Below are 20,233 nucleotides of genomic sequence, written 5' to 3' on the forward strand. Positions count from 1 at the left end.
GGAGGTGACAGCTCTGCCCGAGGGACAAAATCTGGCAGCTCCAGGGGACTGGTGAGACTCAGGTATCCCAGGGAGCTGCAGAACCTCTGGCACAGCCCTCTGCTCTTTGCCCCTTATGGTGTGGGCTCCTGACCCTCCCCAGACACCCTCGCACTGCCAGGCTTGGCTGAGGGAAGCTGTGCCTAAAATCCAAGGACAGAGCCTAAAAGCAGCCCAGCCCTGCCAGGCTGGGGCTGCTCGGTTCCCCTGGGGCTGCAAAAGCAGAGAAAAAGGAGGATGAGGAAAAGGGGGATCCTGACCAGCTCTCCCAAAATTAGCCAGGCAAATTTACACCATTCAGCCTGAGTGCCTTTTGCCAACAGCCACGTGGGGATATACAGAATATCTCAAGGGTTGGATCCGCCTGGGCTCAATCCCCATGGTCCCTCCTTCACCAGAGCCTTTCACCAGGCCTGTGGGATGCCTGTATTCATGGCAGCTGGGACACCAACTCCAGCACACAGGGACAGAGGTCCTGCCCTTCCCGGCGCTGCGAGACATCACTGCCTTTAGCTGCTGTAATGGGTTTCTAAAATTAGCTGCACACTCTGCCCTTGGACTCAAGCAGGACATTTCTCAGTTGTTTAATATCAAAAGTCCCAAAAAAAAAAAAAAGGAAGCAGAGCACAAAAGCCACCCAGTCAATGCATGGCTAAGTTTATTTTATCACTTGTCCTGCAGAACTTGACATCTATTTTAAGTCATTTATGAAGAGTACAAGTGTGAATAGCTGCAGAAGTTTTGCAATTCCAAGACAGAACATACAGCTGCTAAAAAAAGCAAATTTAACCTTCCCAACAAAGCCTCAACAAGCAGCCCACCCTTCCCCGGATCACGTTTCCCAGCTACTGATTTCAGACAGCCAAAGCTCATCTCCCCCATATCTGAAGTTGATAAGTTTACAAAGAGGTCTCCAGCTATGGCAGCATCACCCCATCACCCCTCGCTGGCATCTGTGGGTGCCTCCCTTCCGTTTGGGCTCAGTTTACCCCGTGCTGAGCGGGACAGGTGCAGGTTGGTCCCTCAGGGTTTATCCCTCCCTCCAATTTATGAGCATTTTACATTTTGCCGCAGGCCACAGCTCCTATAAATAAACCCGGGCTGCCTGTGGCAGATGTGAAGCCTATTGCTGCCTGCACGCTCCGTTAGAGGCCCTGGCTTCCCAGCAACGGGAGTGGGAATAGATCTGGATCCGCAATGAAATATTAATTGGAAGCAATGCTATTCTCCTGTCTACAGAGGGGAATTTTAATTGAGGACCACGTTAACAAGCTAATACCTTCCCTCACCATGCGGTCACAGCGAGCTGAGGCAGGAATGGGGGTTGATGGGACCTGCTCTTTTTAATTGGAGCATCTCCTATTGCCTCTCTCTTCCCAAATCAACCCAAATTAGCAGCCCAGTGTTCATCACCTGGCAAATCCACCACCAGCAATTGCTTGATTTGATTTGGGGTTTCCTAAAGGAGTCAGAAACATCTCAGCAGGGACAGTCTGGAGCATCCTTGTGAGATCAGCCCTGACCAGCAGCACCTCCATTCATGCCTATTAAGTCCTAACTAGTTCTAACTATTCCCACACTGAGGGTTCCAGTTCAAGAACAGCATCTGCTGGTGCCCAGCAGCATGGGCAGGAGGTTCCCAGAGCCAGAGCAAAATGGGAATTCTCAAATAGCACAACAGTTGAAAATGCAAGTTCAGGAGGTTGGCTTTTCCCCCCATTTCTGGTTAAATTTAGTCCACCCAGTGTTGCACTGGAGTCAAAACAGGATGGGGAGAGATGTGGATCTGAGAGGAGCACCTCTGATCTTGCATTTTCCATGTTTTTTGGTGAAGACTGAGCTCTCTGGGACACTGTGAGGGCACGGGAACTGCTGCAGCCCTTCCAGGGAGGGCTGAAAATGCCCCCCGTGTCCTGCAAAACAACTCTCCCTTAGCTGAGGCTTTTGATTTCCAAGGGTGGGAGCAGGGGGGGTCACTACCTTCATCCTACAAAGCAGAAAGCAAAGCTATAGTAAAGCAGCTGAAAGGGGAGAAGGGACAGATCCTGCTGCAGGATGGAACGGAGCTGACGCCAGCGGCGTCGTGTCCAGCTGTCACTGTCACATGTCGCCCGTGTCGTTCTCGTGGAACTTGTGGAGGTGGTCAGCGAACCTGGGGAAAGAGCAGAGCCACGTTCACCTGCAGCAAGGATCAAAGTGCTTTTGTGGCTGAGCAGGAGCCGCTCCAAATCCAAGCAGTATCCACAACAATGAGCACTGCGCTCTCCTCCAGCCACGGGCAGCAGCACCTGGACCTGCATAGGGAGTCACAGCACAGAACTGACCCGGGTCTCCAGGATCACCTTTGCCTTTACCAGGATTTCTCCTGGGCAAGGACTGCTCAGAGGAAGGGGTTTGGAGAACATCCCACTGAACACAGGTGGTTGCCTTGTTCCGTGCACTTTTTTTCCTGGCCATTCTCATTGGGTTTAAAGCCCAATGAACTGCCCTTGTTTCCAGGACAGAGGTGCTCCAAGCGCTGCCCAAAAAGTCTGCTGCAAACCACCATGCTCTGCCCACCAAAGCCAAGCCCCAGGGCTGGGCTGGGCAGGCCCAGCCTGTCCCCACACTCACTTCTTAGCGCAGAACGCGGTGCAGTCCCGTCCCACGCTCTCGCTCCAGGCGGTTTTGTAGAGCACCTGCAAGGGAAGGAATGTGATCTGCTCTGCTTTCACCTGCCATCCCTGCCTGTCCTCACAACACCCGGTGTCACCACAGTGCCAGCCCATCTCTGCCATCCTGTCCTGGAGGGGGACTTATGATGAGGGTGTGGAGTGACAGGATAAAGGGGAATGGCTTCAAAATGAAAGAGAGCAGGTTTAGATTGGATGTTGGGAAGAAATTCTTCCCTGTGAGGGGGGTGAGCCCTTGGCATGAGTTTCCCAGAGAATTTGTGGCTGCCCCATCCCTGGAAGTGTCCAACACCAGGTTGGATGGGGCTTGGAGCAACCTGGGATAGTGAAAGGTGTCCCTGTTAATGGCAGGGGGTTGGAACTGGTTGCTCTTTAAGGTCCCTTCCAACCCAAACCATGATCCTAAGATCCCCAGTGTGGAGAACCCCAGTGTGTTTCAGTGGTTGCCCTCAGGATGACCTTTTCCAGTGGGTTATTTTTGCTGGGGCAGTGCTGCTGTGGCTGCAGGGGTTCAGAATAAAGCTCGAGGCTGCACATAGATGGAGATGTGTTTTGGAACAGGCTTAAGGAAGGGCACTGCTCAGCTTGGCTCCTTTTTCCTTTCATGCCACTGTGTTTTTATTACAAAGCTGTGGTCTCAGGAGGCAGTGGTGGTGTTTGGAAAGAGGGAGAAGCCCTCCCATCCCAGACTGATTCATTCAAGCCTTGGGGATTTGTAAACTGTTGTTATCACCAGGAAAACACTGGTGTTACACCCACCAGCAGGCCTCTAAATTAGGATTAATTAAAGTCTCCTGGGATCAGTGGCAAAGATGTTGCTCCCACCATGGGGATGGAGGAGATGGAGCTTCACCCAGTCCCCTGCAGAACACACAGTGTGTGTCCAGCCCAGGCAGTGCTGGGTGCTGAATTTCAGGCCCTTTTGTGTCTAGATGATGCAAGATCATTCCAGCCATGTAATATTTATGAATTTTCCTTATTTATTTATTTTATTTTTTTTTAGGTTAGAGCTTTAAATTTTAATGATGTTTAACTTTTTATTTCCTTTGCTCCTTTCCTCCCCAAAATAACACTTTAACTTTGAGATCAGGACAGAAATATTGTTCCGATTTGTCTTTTATCTCCTTTCATCATTGAATTATTGATGATTTGTTTGGCTTTTTTTCCCCCCCGAAATGACAAAATCCCAGAAACTGTGCAAGGATTTAAGGATATAGGAGGAGTTTGCATCATGACAAATTCCCAAGGGATTCAGGCTGGCTCAAGCCTCCATTCCTACCAAACCTCTGCTTCTCTGTTTTTGACCCTAATGTACAGTTGGGGAAATTTGGAGCCACAGAACACATAAGGAACATGGGGAGAACTAGAGCTCAATAATACAGAGTACTACAGTGTAATACTTTGTAAAACAGAGCCAGAGCTCATCCCTGGAGAGGCAGCAAACAGAACTGAACTCCACTGGGCAGGAGGTTAAGGATGGACCCAGGCATAGGAAAATGGAATTGAACATGCTCTAGAAACAGGCAGTGTGGGCTCAGGGGGATGTATTTTATTCCTAAAATTGCTATGGTATTAGATTCACAAAAATTAACCAGAATGTTGCTCCCCAACAAGCTTGGGAATACACTAAATGCCCTGTGAGCTCCCTGCACAGTGGCACCACAACCCCTGGCTGTTCCCAGGAATGACACGAACACACAGACAGCCCCCAGCTCCTGCCCTTGGGCGAGCCTGTGCCCAGCCAGGGTGGGATTCCTGCTCTATGAAGCTGAGGGGGATATTTATTGGCATGTCCATGTCCCTGCTGAGTTGTGCTGCCCACACTCCTGTCTGGACTGTGCCTCCGGAACCACTGATACACCCTCTGCAATGCACTCACTTGGCATGACATCCTAAAAAAACCCCAGTTCCCCCTGGAGGGGATGCTAGCAGACATTTTATCGGGATGTCCACCCCCTGTGGCCCCCACACTTACCAGGAAGACAAGGCAGTGCAGGAACAGGGTGTAGAAGAAGGCAATGGTACGAGCAGTCTTGTTGGACAGGATGAGCCGCCCCTGCAGAAGAGCAGAACAGAAAATCCCGTTTTAATGTGGGTCAGTGGAAACCACTTCTCCCTGTGCACAGGTTCAGAGAGACCCTGAGCAAGACTGGGGCCCTGTTCCTGCTAGACCCTATATAAACACACACTGAGGGGGGATGCTTTGCCCACCTCCAAGCAGTCAAGCTCCTTCAAGGTGGCTGCACAAGTGCCTATGCTCTCAGCCCAAAATTGCCCAAATCGAGGTGAATCCAGGGCTGCAAACTGTGGGCTTTCCCCCACTGAAAACTCTCTTGGGGTGATATTTTAAGTTACTTCACCTCAGCTTTCTCCAGCAGCTCTACCTGCTCCTGCTGTGCCAGCCCTGACTCAGTGCCTGCTGTGGCTCAGCACTGCTCCAGAGAGAAACCCCGGCAGTAATTAAGTCTTGCACATTTTTAATTCATGAGCTCAAACAACTTGTGATTTGCAGCATCCCCTCATCACTTCCTCTGCAGGGCAGTGGAGCCAAGGCTGCTCCTAGAAGCTGGTCCTGCTGTCCCCTGTCTCTGGCTCTGCAAGGTCTGTCCTGAAAGAGTTACCCTCCACCTTTGCCTGTCCAGTGCCAGCACACAGGGCTGTCCAAGCTCTCCAGGGACTGAAACCCTGTGGGGTTAGGATGATTTGCCCTCCAGCCCCTCATTTTGGAGAGGCCACAGCCGGCCCCTGATGATGTCTGAGCCCTTTTGGCACATGACACCAGGGTCCCAATGGGAAAACCTTCACATTCATCCCTTCAAAAGAGCCAAAGTCAGGAGCAGCCGCAGCCTGGGAGAGCAGCTTGCAAAGGATGTGCCTGCCTTCCTTCACAGCCACTCTTTATTCCTGCTGTAAAACCCAGGGACTCATTATGGACATAAGCACATTCCCCAACCACCACACGGGCTTTCCAAAGCTGGCATTAAAACCCACAGATCTCCCACCAAACCCATTCTGGGCTGAAATCATCTTTGCTATTCACAGCCACGGCGGAGGCTGCTGTAACAAACAAGATTATGTTCTTAAATATTCCCAAGGAATAACTCCCCTAAGTCAGTTTTTTTGTGAATGCCTTTCATTAATTCTCCGTGGTGCTGGCACGCCACACTATCCATATTCATGTTGGCATTTGCTTGGTTTTTATGCAAATGACAACTCTGCCTTTATTACAAGACATTTCTGTGTTCTGGGGCTGCTGCAGACCAGCGGTCCCACGTTACGCCGGATAGCTGGGGGTTAACTCAGCCAAAACCCAATCCTGAGCCTGCTGCTAATATCTCAAATTCAAATATAAGTCAGATTTCCTCAATAACCACATTTTATCTCAGAAAGTAGCATTCATCCCTAAGAGATGGCAGCTCAAACCTGCAGTGGCAGCAGCAGCTCTTCTGTCCGCTGCAGCTCAGGCAAGGAGCTGCTGCAGAAACCACAGCTCCCCAGTATTTTCCCTCACGCTTTTTGGAAGGAAGAACCAGAGCAAGAAGGATCAGGGCTTGTGAAGAGGTTTTTATGGAGAATGCAATAAGAAATCACTGTGTGCCTGAGGATGCTGTGCTGTGTGAGGCAGAGCATCTCCCCTGGGGCGTGGGACCCTCTGCAGCCCCTCACAGTTCTGCTCCTGAGTTGTGTGGGGTGCTGGGACTCTCTGGGGGAGTCTCCTCTGAGGGAGATCAGGCTGAGCAAAGAGGCTTTGCCCCTGGTCAGCCCTTGGCTGGGGGTGCAGCTCTGAGCCCCTCTGCCACGCTACAAACCAGAGGAGAGGTGCTTGGAATCACAGAACAGAATCATAGAATCGTGTAGGTTGGAAAAGACACCCAAGATCATCGAGTCCAACTCTTCCCCCAGCACTGCCAAGGCCACTACTAAACCATGTCCCCAGGTGCCACATCTACATGTCTTTTAAATCCCTCCAGGAATGGTGACTCCACCACTGCCCTGGGCAGCAAGGGAAGAAAACGACTGCTCCTAAACTGAGCCCCAGCATGGCCCTGGTGAGATCTGCACCCCGGGCTGGGGGAGCAGGGATGGGGCCCTCTCACTGCCTGAGGCCAAGCCCAGCAGCCCCATTCCTCATGCAGGAGCTGGGCTAAAAACCTCTCCCCTCCCACTCGTGCATAGCAGTGCAGCCCACTCACCATGCTCAGCGTGGCTTTATCCCAGGGGCTGAGGCTCAGGTACTTCCGCTGGCGTTCCTGCAAGGAAACCGTACAAGAAGCTGATTTTTGAGGCTCAAAGGGCCAAATTTGGGGTTTGCAAACCAGGAAAGGAGCTCTATGCCCCAAGATGCTCCTATATGCTCACCACCCCCAGCCACAGGGGACATCATCCGGGGGCACAATGACTTTTATTTTTTATTTTTTGAAGTGGATGGCGTTCGAGTGTGTTTTATTCTTTCAGAGTCCTATCCCTGGATTCCAGCTGGACAATGATCCCACAGCAGACAGGAGAGAGCCATGGGCTTTTCTTACCTTCCTGCTGAAGGAGGAGAAGGGGTCCAGGCGTTCCTCGTACTGGGAGGAGTAGCGCTGCTCTGTGTCGTCCCTGCTGCCGCCCTGGGGGAGCAAAGGCAGGGTGAGAACCAGTGGGCACCGGGATGCAAGGGGTGTGTGGACACCCAGAACAGGGACACAGGCCTGCAGTCCCCCTGGGCTCCTCATTAGGAAGCAATGACCCCCAAAAGATGGAGCAGCACAGCCCAGAGCTGTGACAGACAGCATCTCTCCCCTTTGGAAAGGAGAAGCACAACAGGAGCTATTGAACAAAGAGCTTTCTTCATAAAATTGTAGAATGATTTGGGTTGAAGGGACCTTAAAGACCATCTAGTTCCAAACCCCCCTGCCATGGGCAGGGACACCTTTCACTAGACCAGGTTGTTACGTTAGGGGATTCTTCCATGGGGACTCCCTATTTCTCCTGTGACTCCCTATTTTTTGCCCTTTCTGTGAAATAATTGTCCTCTCTGTCACCCCAGAGAGCTCCACCTGGGCTAGTGCAAATCTCTCTCTGAATTCCTTTGCTGCTGGGCCATGTAGGAGGGAGAGGTTTAGGAGGAGGAAATCATTCTTTAAACACAGGGCTGTTCTTAGCTGGGCAAAGGGCAAGGAAAACGAAGTGCAAAGAAGGGAAAGATTTGGGTGGGTTCAGACAGACTGGATTTTATCCTTCTCCTGGGACAGAGGCTCCTCTTGTAGAGCCCTGGCAGCAGCAAGCCCCGAGGATGCTCGTGCAGCCTGCACATCTCTGCTCCCCCTTCCTCCAACGCTGCCTCTGCAGGTCACCAGAACTGCAGATTCCACATCATTCCTACCCAAACCCAGCCTGGAAATGGGCATGGAAATGGGCATGGGCATGGGCACGGGCACAAGCTCTGGCTCAAGGGCTCTGGTGCTAATCCACCCCTCTGCCCAGCACTGTCTCTCTGCCTCTCTGCCCTGCCAGGCATTCACCGAGGCCCTTCTGGACCTGCTCCTGCGTGCAGTGGGTTGCCCTGCCCAGCCACCATGGCTGGTTGTTACTCTGCTGTGTAAACCTTTAGCAAATATGCCCTTACACCCCGCAATCTGATCCCACAGGTCACCGTGGTGAGAGCAGCTCCCCATTTAGGGGCGACGAACTCGCCACGGCCTGGCCTTATTGAATGATCTCTGAGGAGTATTTTTAACGTGTCACATGCCCGATTAGGGGGTGAATTATGCAATCCCCCGGCGCTGCTGCCACGGAGGGTTTTGCTCTTTGAGCTCATGTCAATGGCATGCAGGGGTTGCCTTGTGGCCGTGGATAAACATGGGTATGATATTCCGCAGGAGAAACGGGAAAAAATGTCAGAGGGGGTGACCTGGCGTCATCACTGAGACATAAATAAAAGAACCAAATAAGGTCCTTCACAGCTGTAGGAGTTTCCCATACCCAAATGCTATTAAAGTATCTGTCAATAAAACGGACTCGGTCCAGGCAGCACAGGAAGGGAGCACAGAGGGGGGTGGGATGGCAGGGAACTGGTGTCCCCTCCATTAGTGGGACTTTTGCAGTTATAAGGAAAGCCCGAGGTCAGGACAGCCTGGCTCTGACCAGGGAAGTGGTTGCGAGGGAAAGCTTCCAGGCACCCTGACCTGCCTGCAAAACCCCCACGATTTCCAGGGATGAACCTCCCGAGGGACACAGCACGAGCAGAGCAGGTTGCAGCTAAGTCTGTTTTCCCTCCCCAGCCTCTTCCTGGTGTTGCTGGGATGTTTTTGGGCTGCTTTCTTCTCTTTTGGGACTGTCTGTCTTCTGGCTGGCCAGGGAGCAGCCCTCTCTGCTGGCTACAAGAAGTTCAGGGTGGTGAGGAATGAGCACAGGTAGGACAGGATAATTTTCCAGGCTCTAACTGCAGGGATTTATTGCAGGAGGTCCCAGCTTAACTGCTGTCTGTGTGGTCAGGCAGGACCATCTGTGATTGCCTGCTGGAGCATCACATGGTCAGCAATGAGCATGAAAGTGGGGTGTAGCAGCAATTTTAGGGAGGAAATTTGAGCTTCTGGCTTAGAAGATGTCAGACACCCTCCAGCACAGTTCAAAACGGCCTTCCCAGCAGAGAGGCTGGGTCCCTGCTCCTGTAGGCAGAGCACTGCACCCTTTTCCACCCCAATTAGCTCCTATTTTCCAACTTTCACACAAGCTGAATGTGGGTACTGTGCAATTTCCCCGTTGCTCCTGTGGGGCAATGGTCTGAGCCTGGGGATTGTCCATGTGTGTGAACCCAGCTGGAGCACAGACAGACAGACGGACAGATGGACACTCACCCGGCCAGGGTAGCTCTGCAGGAACTTGATCTTCTCGTAGAGCTTGATGTTGTCAGCTCTGAGGTTGTCCAGCTCGCTCTGGAGTGCGTGCACCGTGTGCTGCATCATCCGGTTCTCCTGCAGCAAGGAGGGGAAAACGGGATCTAACTGGGTGGGAGGCAGGAGCTGGGGGTGATCTGGTGCATCTGGCCAGGGTTCAGTCCCTCCTCAGCAATTAAAATCCCCTGTCTTTGAGTTACAATTGCTCCCAAATTGAAACTGCCCTGGGTGTGGCAGAATGGGGCTCCCACCCCTGAACCATGAAGAACCACATCCCTCTGTGCCCAAAGAAGGGCTGAGGCAGCCGTGGGTGGCTTTGGGCCGAGACATGGCCCCCATGGGAGGTGCAAAGCCAACCTGATGGCTTTGAAAAGGTTGTTTTGAGCTTGTTTTGAGTCCTTCAGTTTGGACTTTTACCCCAAACCACATTCCCTACGTGCTTTCTCCATGGCACCCCCAAATGCTGTGTCAGGGGGCCAAACACACATGAGGCTACAGGGATTTGGACCCGCTTTCAAACTGGAGCAACACAGATGGGCTGGGGGAGGCTTTGGGCCTGCTCACAGCAGAATATATTTTCCTCTTGCTTGCAGTGGCTGATACTAAACTCCCTGCAGGTCACTAAAGCAGCAGCCCCAGGTCCCACAGCCCCCTCCCCACCAGACATACCCCCTCCAGCTCCTGGTTCCTGGCCCGGAAGCGTTCCCTCTGGCTGGAGATGATGGAGAGGAGTGAGTCCACCTGCCCCTCAGGGAATGAGGTGCCAGAGGATGGAGGGTGACCTGTGGACAAGGTTTGGCATGAGAGATGACCTGGCAGATGCCCACCATCCGCCCCAGGGCTTGCCCAAGATCCTCCCTTGGATCATTGACACTGAGGGACTTTGGGGGCACCCAGATAAACTCCTGTACACAGTTATTGCAATATGGACTAGTTTATGGTTTGGGTGAGGTTTTTTTTTCATTTTTAGGGACTTATCCTGGAAATGCACAGGAAAACCAATTGCATTATTTGGTACAACCCATGGCTGCCTTTCCCTGACCACAACCCTTCCATCCCTACCAGACTCTCTCCTGTAGCTTCTGCAGCAGTTGCAGCCCTAAAAAAAGCCGGAGAGCCACAACCAGGCCCTCCATCCACACTCTTCTCTCCCCTACCCCAGCCCTGCAGCCATCACCAGCTTGCTGTGCCTGGGAACCCAATTTGGGGTGCCGCACATGGTTGCCCCCCACGATGGGGCTCTCTGGGTGCCTGGGGGGGGTCTGTGGCAAATCCTTCCTGCTCTTCCTTCCCGGCAGTGGGAGGCATCCAGGGCCAAGGAGAAATATGTCCCCAAGGCCATGACTCAACTGGCTGCACAGAGCAGCTATTCATAGAGCAGGATGGGTGGCTGCAGGTTGTTTGGCTTGGTGGGACTGTTGCTGTGATATTGTTTATCGTGTGTTTTCAAAACCTTTCGAAACAAAACAAAAAAAAAGCCAGAACAAAACCCCCCAAAAAACCAAAACCAACAAAAACAAAAAAAGGAAAGGAAGTGTTTTGTTTTTCTGTTTTGTTTTTTTTTTTTTTTTTTTTTTTCCAGAGGAGCCAGGATTTATTTGTTTTCGATTCATTTTCTCCTGCAGACCTCAGCACAGGAGCTGATGTAAAGGAAATGTTTCACTCGCTGTCTCTGGAGGGGTTTGGTGTGGGAAGAGCAGGAGGCAGAGCACAGGGTGTTTGGTTCAGCCTGGGTTCACCAGCTCAGCACGGAGCCAGGCCTGGCACGTGCCTGCTGCACCACCTCGGGAGCAGCTGGAGGATGGATGAGCCATGCCCAGCATGGGAAACCCATCATGGTCCCAGTGAAGGACATGCTGGGCAGGTGATGCCTGTGCTGGCTCTGGATCACCCTCACACTGCCATCCCTGGAGAAGTGACACCCTGCCTGTGGCACCAGGGTGTCCCCCCCAGCACAGCCCCAGCTTTGCACCCGCCTCTCACCGTAAAACAGCGCTGTGGCCTCCTTGATGGGCTCAGGGATCTTCTCCAGGCTGGGGCTGGCAGCGCCCTGGGCAGCACAAGCAGAAGGGATTAAGCACTTCCCACCCACCCAAAGGTGCTTGGACAAAGCAAACCCCTCCTGGACACTGCTACTGCCCTGACACCTGCACCCACGAGGCACTCTGCAAGGACCAAGACTGAGACAACATGGAGAGGTTGGTGTTCAACCTCAAATCCCAGCCTTTGCCTGGGAAGAAGGGCTGGATGGGTCCTGGATGCCACTGCCACCACCCCCTCCCACGCCAGCACCACCCCAGTGCAAGGGCACAATGCAAACCTCTGCTGGGTGAGTTGTCAGGAAGAAAGAAGAGGAAGAAAAAAAAAAAGAAGGGAAAAAAAAGAGAAGGTAAACACCCCTCAGGTCTGCTGCTGACCCTCCAGCAGTGACAGTCAACCCCTGGGGCCATCTGGAGTGTTCCCTGCCCGCTGCCAGGGCCGGGGTTACCTCTGCATCTGGGCGGTGCACGGCAGACAGGGCTTGGATGGTGCTGAGGTCGTGCTCCAGCTTGGCCACGAGCTCCTTTTGTCCAGCCAGCGTGGACACGGCCTCTGTCAGCTGGATCTGCAGCTCTGCACAGCGCACTGGAAAACAGAGCCAGGGCTGTCACCCGGGGGGGCCCAAACCCCCTCACTGTGCCAAGCAGACGCCAAAAACCTGAGAAATTCCCACCTGGAACACCAGAGCCAACTCATGGGCAGCAACCCCATTCTCTCCTCATTTCTGAGGGCACACCAGCAATCCCTGATCAGCACCAGGGGTCCCTCCCACCTTGGTGATGCCTCAGGGTGGGCACAGTCCCTGGGCAGGACCAGCACCACATCCCAGTGCCAGGGGCAATGGGAGCAGGCAGCTACCTGTACAGCTGCTTCAAAGGTATCAGCAAGGTATTTGTGGTGCCCCAGGGGTACCTGGCAGCATCCTGGCTGGGCAGAGTAGTGGGACATGCAGAGGGATAAGGCCCACAGATGGAATCCCAGGTCTGGTCTGCACGGGAAAGGTGTGATGGAAGAAGCTCTGGGCAGCACATCCCCGGCTGTGAGAGCTGGGACAGGCACTCATGGGGTGGATGGCGACTATGGGGGGCTATAGCAGGGTGGAGGACACCTCTCAGGAGGGGCTCAGGTGGGACCATTCCTGCCCTCAGGAGCTGGGTCAGGCTGTGCAGCCCCCAGCATCCCTGCTCAGCCAAGTTTCTACAAAGGAACCCTCTCTCCAGTTGCCCCCCAGAGTAAAACCCACACCCTAAACCACAACAGGCGCTGCTGGAATGCTCCAGGAGCAAAACAAAAACCTCTCATTCCCCTCACATAACCCCAGCCCAGATGTGGAGCAACAGAGAGATGTGCAGGGGCCAAAACGCAGCTACAGCGAGAGGCACAGGACCAGCACTGCAGGGCAAGCTCCGTGCTCCGTTGGCAAATCCATCCCTGAACTGTCCTGCAGCAGAAATCAACTTGTTTCACCTTCTCCCTCGCTGCCAGCAATGTCTGGGCCTCTCCCTGGCTGAAAAACCTGCTCAGCTCCAGGTTCAGAGCTGGTGCTCTGCACCACCAGCATCTCCACTGCAGGGACGCAGGATACGTCCCTCTGTGCCTGGATTTCCAGGTGGGTGAAAGCTCAGGTTCCAGCTGTTCCAGTCCCTCCCTGATAATTCCTGTTGTATTTATTCCCCTGAATTCCAGACAGCTGGAAGGCAAAAAAAAATTAAAAAAAAAATCCTCATTTATCAACAGCCAGGGAGCAAGAAATGCAGAGGCTGCCTGGGGAGCAGCTGAGCTGAGGGGGCAATGAGGGCAGGCTGTTGCACCCCCGGGGCTCCCACCCTCTCTGAAGCCTTCAGATGAGGGGTGCAATGTGAGTGCAGCTCAATTCCAGCTCACCCAGTCCTGCCAGGCTGGCAGCCAACCTGCACACCCCAAAACTGGCTGTGGAGGGGAGTCTTTGCACAGAGTGTGATGCCCTGGCCAAAGGATTGGACTGAGAGTAGCAGCAATGGAGGCTTGAACAAAGTGATGCCCAAAGCCAACGCTGCTATCCCAGGAAGCAGGGGCTTTGCTGGTGCAAATTCCCCCCTTTTTTGTGTAGACATGGCACCTGAGGACAGTGGTGGCAGTAGTGGGGTAATGCTTGGGCTCAATGATCCTAAGTCTTTTTCAATCTAAACAATTCCATTATATGAAACACAATTTCTGTGTTCATATCACAGAATCACAGAGTGGTTTGGGTTGGAAAGGACCTTAAAGACCATCTCATTCCAATACCTCTGCCACGGGCAGGGACACCTTCCACTAAACTGGCCCAAGCCCTGTCCAATCTGGCCTTGAACACTTCCAGGGATGGGGCAGCCACAGCTTCTCTGGGCAACCTGTGCCAGGGCCTCACCACCCTCACAAGGAAAAATTTCTTCCCAACATCCAATCTAAAACTAGATTGAATAAACTTCTTTCAGTTTAAAGCCATTCCTCCTGTCCTATCCATGTTATTCTGAGGGATCAAGGCTTCCTGCAGGGAAGTGGAGGTGACACATGCTTTGAACACAAACCATGGATTTATTTTTTCTCCCCTCTCCATATTTAGTTTATAGCCCCCAATAAAAGGCTCAGGATTGAGCAGAAGTGGTTGTGCTAAAGGCACATCCCACTGGAGGTCAGTGTTTCTCCAGGAATTGGGAGTTGCTGCCTGCTCCAAAACATGGGTGGCCTGATGCAAAATATTTGCATTAACAAGATTTGGAAAGAAGAAAACCTCTTCCCTACGGTTAATTATTCAATTGGCAGTCTTTTTAAATTGCAGTAAAGTGTAATTGGGGAGCTATTACTGGTCAAACATGGGCTGTGGGGCCCAATCCTGCACAAGGCAGGGCTGAGCATTGTGCCCAGGCTGCACCACGCTGGGAGCACAGCGGAGGCTGCCTGGGGCAGGACATGTTCCCTGGCCTCCCATCCTGCCCAAAAATCCTCTGCAGAGCTGAGCTTTGGCATCCTGCAGAAGGTGACCCAAGCCCTGGGTCCCACCTCCTGGGTCTGTTGCTTAAAAGTCATGTAACTTTTGGCTTTTGAGTTACATGGACTGAGTTTTTCAATTTGCTTGAGAGAAAAAGGGCTGACCAAAGAAACACATCTCCCAGTTTTAAAGGAATCTGCATCCTTCCTTCCCTTAGGTTTCACTCGGCCTTGGCCAGTCTTCTACAAACTATCCACAAAGAGAAAAGACTGGACCCATGTCTAACACTGAAAGCAACCAAATGCACAGTTTCTCTCTCATCCCTCTATCAGTGTCACTCTTCACAGCGGGGCTTTGGTGGTTTTTTTTTAATCATAACTTTCTTTTTTCAAAGGGGCCGTGACCACCCGCGGGTTCGTCACTTCTCTGCCAGTGACTCTTCACCTCCAGCAGCGGGTGGACGCCTCTCCCAGGAAGGCAGGTCAGCTCTGGCATTGAGATCCAGCAAAAGGAAATCTGCCTTTGTCTTCCCTGAGCTGCTGCGCTGGAAAACCTTTGCTCTGACCCCTCAGATGTGCAAATACCTCAAACGCTGCGGAAGACCGAGAGGTACTGCAGAAGATAATGGGACAAAGAAGGTGAAGCCCCGGGAAACTGAGTTTTAAAGAACGGTAACTTTAGCCTCAAACTCTGTCTTTTGAGGTGGTGGAGAAACTGGGCCTGACATTGCCATCACCTCACAAAGAAAAGTGAAGTAGTGCAGCAACTGGGCAGGACACGCTGGCAGAAGCCACCTACCTTGGCTGGTGCCACGCTCCAGTGTCCCCTTGGCAGGCACAGGAAGGTCCAATTTATCCTTGTCTGATACACGGGAAATGAGAAGCTGAGACTGGACTATTCCCACCCCTGGAAGTGCTCAAGGCCAGTCTGGATGTGGCTCTGAGCAACCTGGTCCAGTGGAAGGTGTCCCTGCCCATGAAATTGGTGACCTTTAAAGGTCTCTTCCAACCTAAACCATTTGATGATTGATTCAGTGGTATCTTGCCCCAAACTGAATGGGTGATCAGAAAGAGCCTCTGCACAAAGGATGTGATCCAAAGAAGATGTCTGTTCTGGGAAGTCTAAATGTACCTCCAACCCACTGCTGGAGGAGGACAGCCAGGGATGACACTGCCATGGGATGTGTGTTCCTAGAAAGAACATAAAGGATCTGCGTGTGGACAGGCCACGTGGTGAGAATGAAGGTGCCTCACACAGAGTGAAAACAAAACAGTCCTAAATTGAGAATAAAAGATTCAGCTGAATCTCACACTTCTTTCGTTGTGAACAGCCCCGTTGGCCTTGTGCCGTTCCAAACCTGCAGGTTAAATCCCTGCAGTGAATATTGAGGAAAACAATCCCAGAGCCCCAGTCTCCACAGGCACATTGGAGGGGAACAGGGAGCCTGGCAGATGCTGGGGCTCATCGGGAGTGCCTGTGAGACCACGAGCCCAGCACTGCCACGGAGCAACAGCAACTCTGACTCCCGTAACAAGCCCCAGCAATTGGGCTCCCTTGGCAAATCATCCAAAATAAACAGCATCTGTTTTCACAGATGGAGAAAATTAAGACACACTAGCAACTTAGTTTGAAGTTATAAGGCCAGACATAAATAAATGAGAGGCAATCTTTCCATAAGATGGTGGCTTGATTACTGAGGATACAGACAGATGAATAAATCACCTTGGGGTGAGATAGGCTGTAACTTGCTCCACATCCATGAGACTGAAGTAACTGCTCATGTATATCCTCTGAGCCCGAAGGAAATGAGAGGTAAGTGGTATTGCTGAAGGGATCAGGGTAGGAGCACACACATGGGCAGTTATGGCAAATTAGCTGATGCTCTGCAAGTTCACACCCTGATTTGCCTTGTGGGAACTTTTTAATCTCCCTCCATTACTGTCTGGCCTCCTCAAATTTACATGAACTGTAAAAAAACCAAGAAAACAAGCCGAGAAGTGATGTGGCACGCTGGGAGCTTTCTTTGAAAAGTCAACTGAAGTGCACTGAAACCCACTACTTCAAAGGGTTTAAGTGTATTTTACTGACTGGAAGGAAGATGATGGTAAGATAACTAAACCTTGGAGTACCTTGGCATGAGGGCTCAAAGCTGGAGACTCACTCAACACAAACACGGGTGTCTGAGAGTGCCAGAAGCAAGAGCAGAAGCCAAAAGAAGAAGCAGGAAGCAGAGTCCACCATGGGCCCTTTGATTTTTCCAGCTTGTTCACCTTTCCCCACGTTGGGCCGCTCCAGTTAATGGCTGGGCTGCTGTGGACAGTGACTTGGAAGTTGAAATCACGGTTCTTCCCCATGCAGAAATAAGTGCCAAGACTTCCTGGCATTGCTGCCCAGGAGGCTTTTCAAGCCAACAAAGCCTTACCTCCGGCTCTACCTGGTGCCAGAGCTCCCAAGGTTTATACACAAACTGAGGCACAGTTTCAGGCTCTTGAAACACTTGGCATTTACCTTTTAAGGAAGTCCGAAAAAGACTGTTATTGCCCAAAGTCCTGCTGCCCTTCCAGGAGAATCAAAGGCAGATGACTTGACCCTGTGCTTTGGGGTTGAAGGGATGAGGGGGACATGGTCAACACGCTGCAGAGTCCATCCTGGATGCACAGGATGATTTTCTCTGCCCTCTTTTTGATCTATGAAGATGCCAAGGAAGAAAGATCTGAGCCAAAATCCTCCCCACAACAGGAAGGTTGTCCAAGGCCTTTCAGTGTTGTACAGCCCGATGGCTGTAGTTCTGTCTTGACCTTTTCATGGTGAGGGACAGCATCTCTGCACAGCCCAGAGCACATGGGAGTCACTCAATCTGTCTTCATGCAAAGCCTTTCCCCTGGGGCCACCACTGAGCTGTCAGTAGGCTGAGAAACAGGACAAGGAGGCAGGGAATGATTGAACGTTTCTTCTCCACACGGCATCAGAGCCCTGTCTCCTGGGATCTGAGGTGCAAATCTCTTCAGAGTAAAGGCCAAAGAGTGGGTTGTGGTGCAAAAGCCCAGCTGGGCCATCTCCTGAGGTGCATCTCACCTTACAGAAGGCAATGAAAAATCACTGTCATCCTAAGGGACCACATTCTTCCACGAATCTCCCAAGAGTGAATAAAGATATTGGAAATCAAGTGCTTTAGAGATCCCACCAGCACTACAGAAGTCACACAAGAACTGGGCTTTTGGGACATTTTAAAGCAACTTCTCTAGAAATCTCCAGGTCAGTCAGCTCTAAGAGCACCTGAGTAGCCAAAATGCCTGGAATCTGGGAATCATCTCAGCCTGCAAAGTTGCTTATGGGTATCCATTGGGCTGTCCTGGTTTACTTGTACCTGCCATGAGATCATTCTGTGATCAGACCTCCTGCAAGGTTTCTGAAAGGGCGAAAAAAGCAAGGAGATGATGAAAAGAAAGGAGTAATGACATCTCTAAAAGCCATCTGCAAGTTCTAGCACAATCTACCTGGTCTTTAGGCACAGATACCAGCCCTGGAAAAGCTCCAGGAGTGAAGCAGTGAGGTTTCCCTGTAGATACAGAGGTTGTAAGCAAAGACATCAAGAACTTCAGTGATGTCCTTCAGGGATGGTGCAGAAGATGTGCAGTCCCACACAGGAAGGGCTGGGACTGGCACCAGTCAAGAACAACCCTGCTGTTGTACTTTAAGATGCTGTCAAAAAGATGGGAGAAATGGGGACAGTAGAAAGCAGATTCATATCCAACACCCTGAGAGCAACATCTGAGACTTCATATGCCCAAGTGACAAAGGGCTGGGAGGTTGCACAGGGAAAAATCCTCTTGCCCCAGCATCAGCATCCTTCTCTGATCCCTGCAGCCCTTTCTGTCAGTGCCCTCAGGGTCAGCTTGGAAGGTGGCCTTGGGGAAGAGCAGAAGGAGCCACTGAACTGCAGTGAGGTGGGACCAGGCATGATGGTTTTTGACTAAAAGAAATCAGTTGAAAAAAGAAATACAATTTAGATGAGATCTAAGGAAGAAGTTTTTTTTATGATGAGGGTGGGGAGGCCCTGGCACAGGTTGCCCAGAGCAGCTGTGGCTGTGCCATCCCTGGAAGCGTTCAAGGCCAGGCTTGATGGGGCTTGGAGCAATCTGGTCCAGTGGAAGGCATCCCTGCCCCGGCAGGGGGTTGGATTTCATGACCTTTAAAGGTCCCTTCCAACCCAAACCACTCCATGTCTCTATGGGTGCCCCACTCACCACCCAGCTCTCTCGGTTTCTCTGCCAGCTGCTGGCAGAGGAGGCGCAGGCGAGATTTCTTCTCCCCCCCCTCCTCTTCTCCCTTTCTTTTCACCTTTACAGGGCCTGCTGGGAAGGGAAGGTTTGAAGGATTTCTCCTTCCCTTTCCTCCTGGCCCAGCCACTCCAAAATAAACAGCCCTCAGCAAAGAAACACAGCGCTGCTTAATAAATTCACCCTGTAAGGATCGAGATTTCATAGAAGAAGGGATTATTTCCAAGGGTTCTAAGATAATTACATGGGTAACTAGGAAGAGTTCAAGAAAACAGTTTGAATTTTCTTATCAGTTTCCCATAGCTTGGAGCAAAAAGAAAATAAAATGTTCTACTGTAATCAAATCATGTTTTCTGAAGCCCTCTGTTGGCAAGAACACAATTTCTTCACCACTTCCATTAAAACAAAAATACTTAGGAGAAAATGATAGCATTTCCAACAGGAAAGAATTGGGGCCCAAAAGCACTGTGTCAGCCACTCACAGTTTCTTACCTGCTGGGAACATGATGCCATGTGGAAAAATATCCCCCTTCCCACTGAAAGACAGAACTGCCTCTGGCTGATGGTGGGGCAGGAGCTGGACCATGGCCAGTACCTGTGGCACTGAGGTGCCAACTTCCTCCTGCACCCAAGGATCCAACAAACAAGGGCTTTTCCCATTAATCCAGCAAATCCCTGTAAGGCTTCCTTATGCAAATCTCACCCATCCAACCCCAGCAGCAGCTCTGTCCCAGCAGGAACAGTGGTGGCACACAGGTACGTCCCAGTGCTGACCACCGAGGGTCTGTGGGAACACACAGCTTAAAACTTCTTCCAAAGAAGAGATTTTCAACATCCCTTTTGAAGGGCTGCCCCAATGAACCTATCACAAAGATCCAGCTACCTCCATGGGAGACTGTATCTGCTCCTGACCTCTCACATGCACCCTGGTGGTTTGGGTTGCCTTCCTACTTTCCCAAAAATAAACTTTTGGAGAGTAAGGCTTGACAGAACAGCCTGGTTTTATCCCAGATGCTAAATTCTGAGTTACAATGACCCTTCTCCAGCTTCCCCCAATACCAGGTCTGTGCTTTCACAGGTATAACACATCCCTTGCTTATGACCACAGGTGTGATTTTAGGAGTTCCATGACGATACCACCTAAAGAAAAGTGCAGGTTACAAGTACAAAAATTACCAACCTCAGTCATAGCTTTAAAGGTGTAGCTTTAGCATCACATTTAAAAAAATTAGGGTCGAATTATACATGATAATGCCATTTATAGCAATGAACAGTCTGACCAGTTGTTAAAAAGAAGGGGAAAAAAAAAGTGTTAAACCCAGAACCTTCCCATCATGTGGAAGCACCCATCACAGATGATTCAAAAACCTTTAATTC

At 51.4% G+C, this 20,233-nt stretch overlaps 1 protein-coding gene across 1 annotated transcript in view; it reads right to left on the bottom strand.

Moving 5' to 3' along the window:
- Positions 1-675: 675 nt before the first annotated feature.
- Positions 676-20,233, bottom strand: part of CUX1 (cut like homeobox 1) — a 271,238-nt gene continuing 251,680 nt past the window's right edge. Inside the window, exons 15-23 of the mRNA XM_027690778.1 lie at positions 12,078-12,214; positions 11,573-11,639; positions 10,259-10,371; positions 9,551-9,667; positions 7,238-7,321; positions 6,905-6,961; positions 4,687-4,767; positions 2,653-2,717; positions 676-2,191 (exon numbers count right to left, since the gene is read on the bottom strand). Of these exons, the coding sequence (XP_027546579.1) occupies positions 2,140-2,191; positions 2,653-2,717; positions 4,687-4,767; positions 6,905-6,961; positions 7,238-7,321; positions 9,551-9,667; positions 10,259-10,371; positions 11,573-11,639; positions 12,078-12,214 (773 nt within the window). The 3' untranslated portion in view covers positions 676-2,139. The remainder of the gene's footprint in view (positions 2,192-2,652; positions 2,718-4,686; positions 4,768-6,904; positions 6,962-7,237; positions 7,322-9,550; positions 9,668-10,258; positions 10,372-11,572; positions 11,640-12,077; positions 12,215-20,233) is intronic.

Source organism: Neopelma chrysocephalum, unplaced genomic scaffold (genome assembly GCF_003984885.1).
Source record: "Neopelma chrysocephalum unplaced genomic scaffold, ASM398488v2 Primary Assembly neopelma1_82, whole genome shotgun sequence".
In the NCBI taxonomy this organism is placed as follows: Eukaryota; Metazoa; Chordata; class Aves; order Passeriformes; family Pipridae; genus Neopelma; species Neopelma chrysocephalum.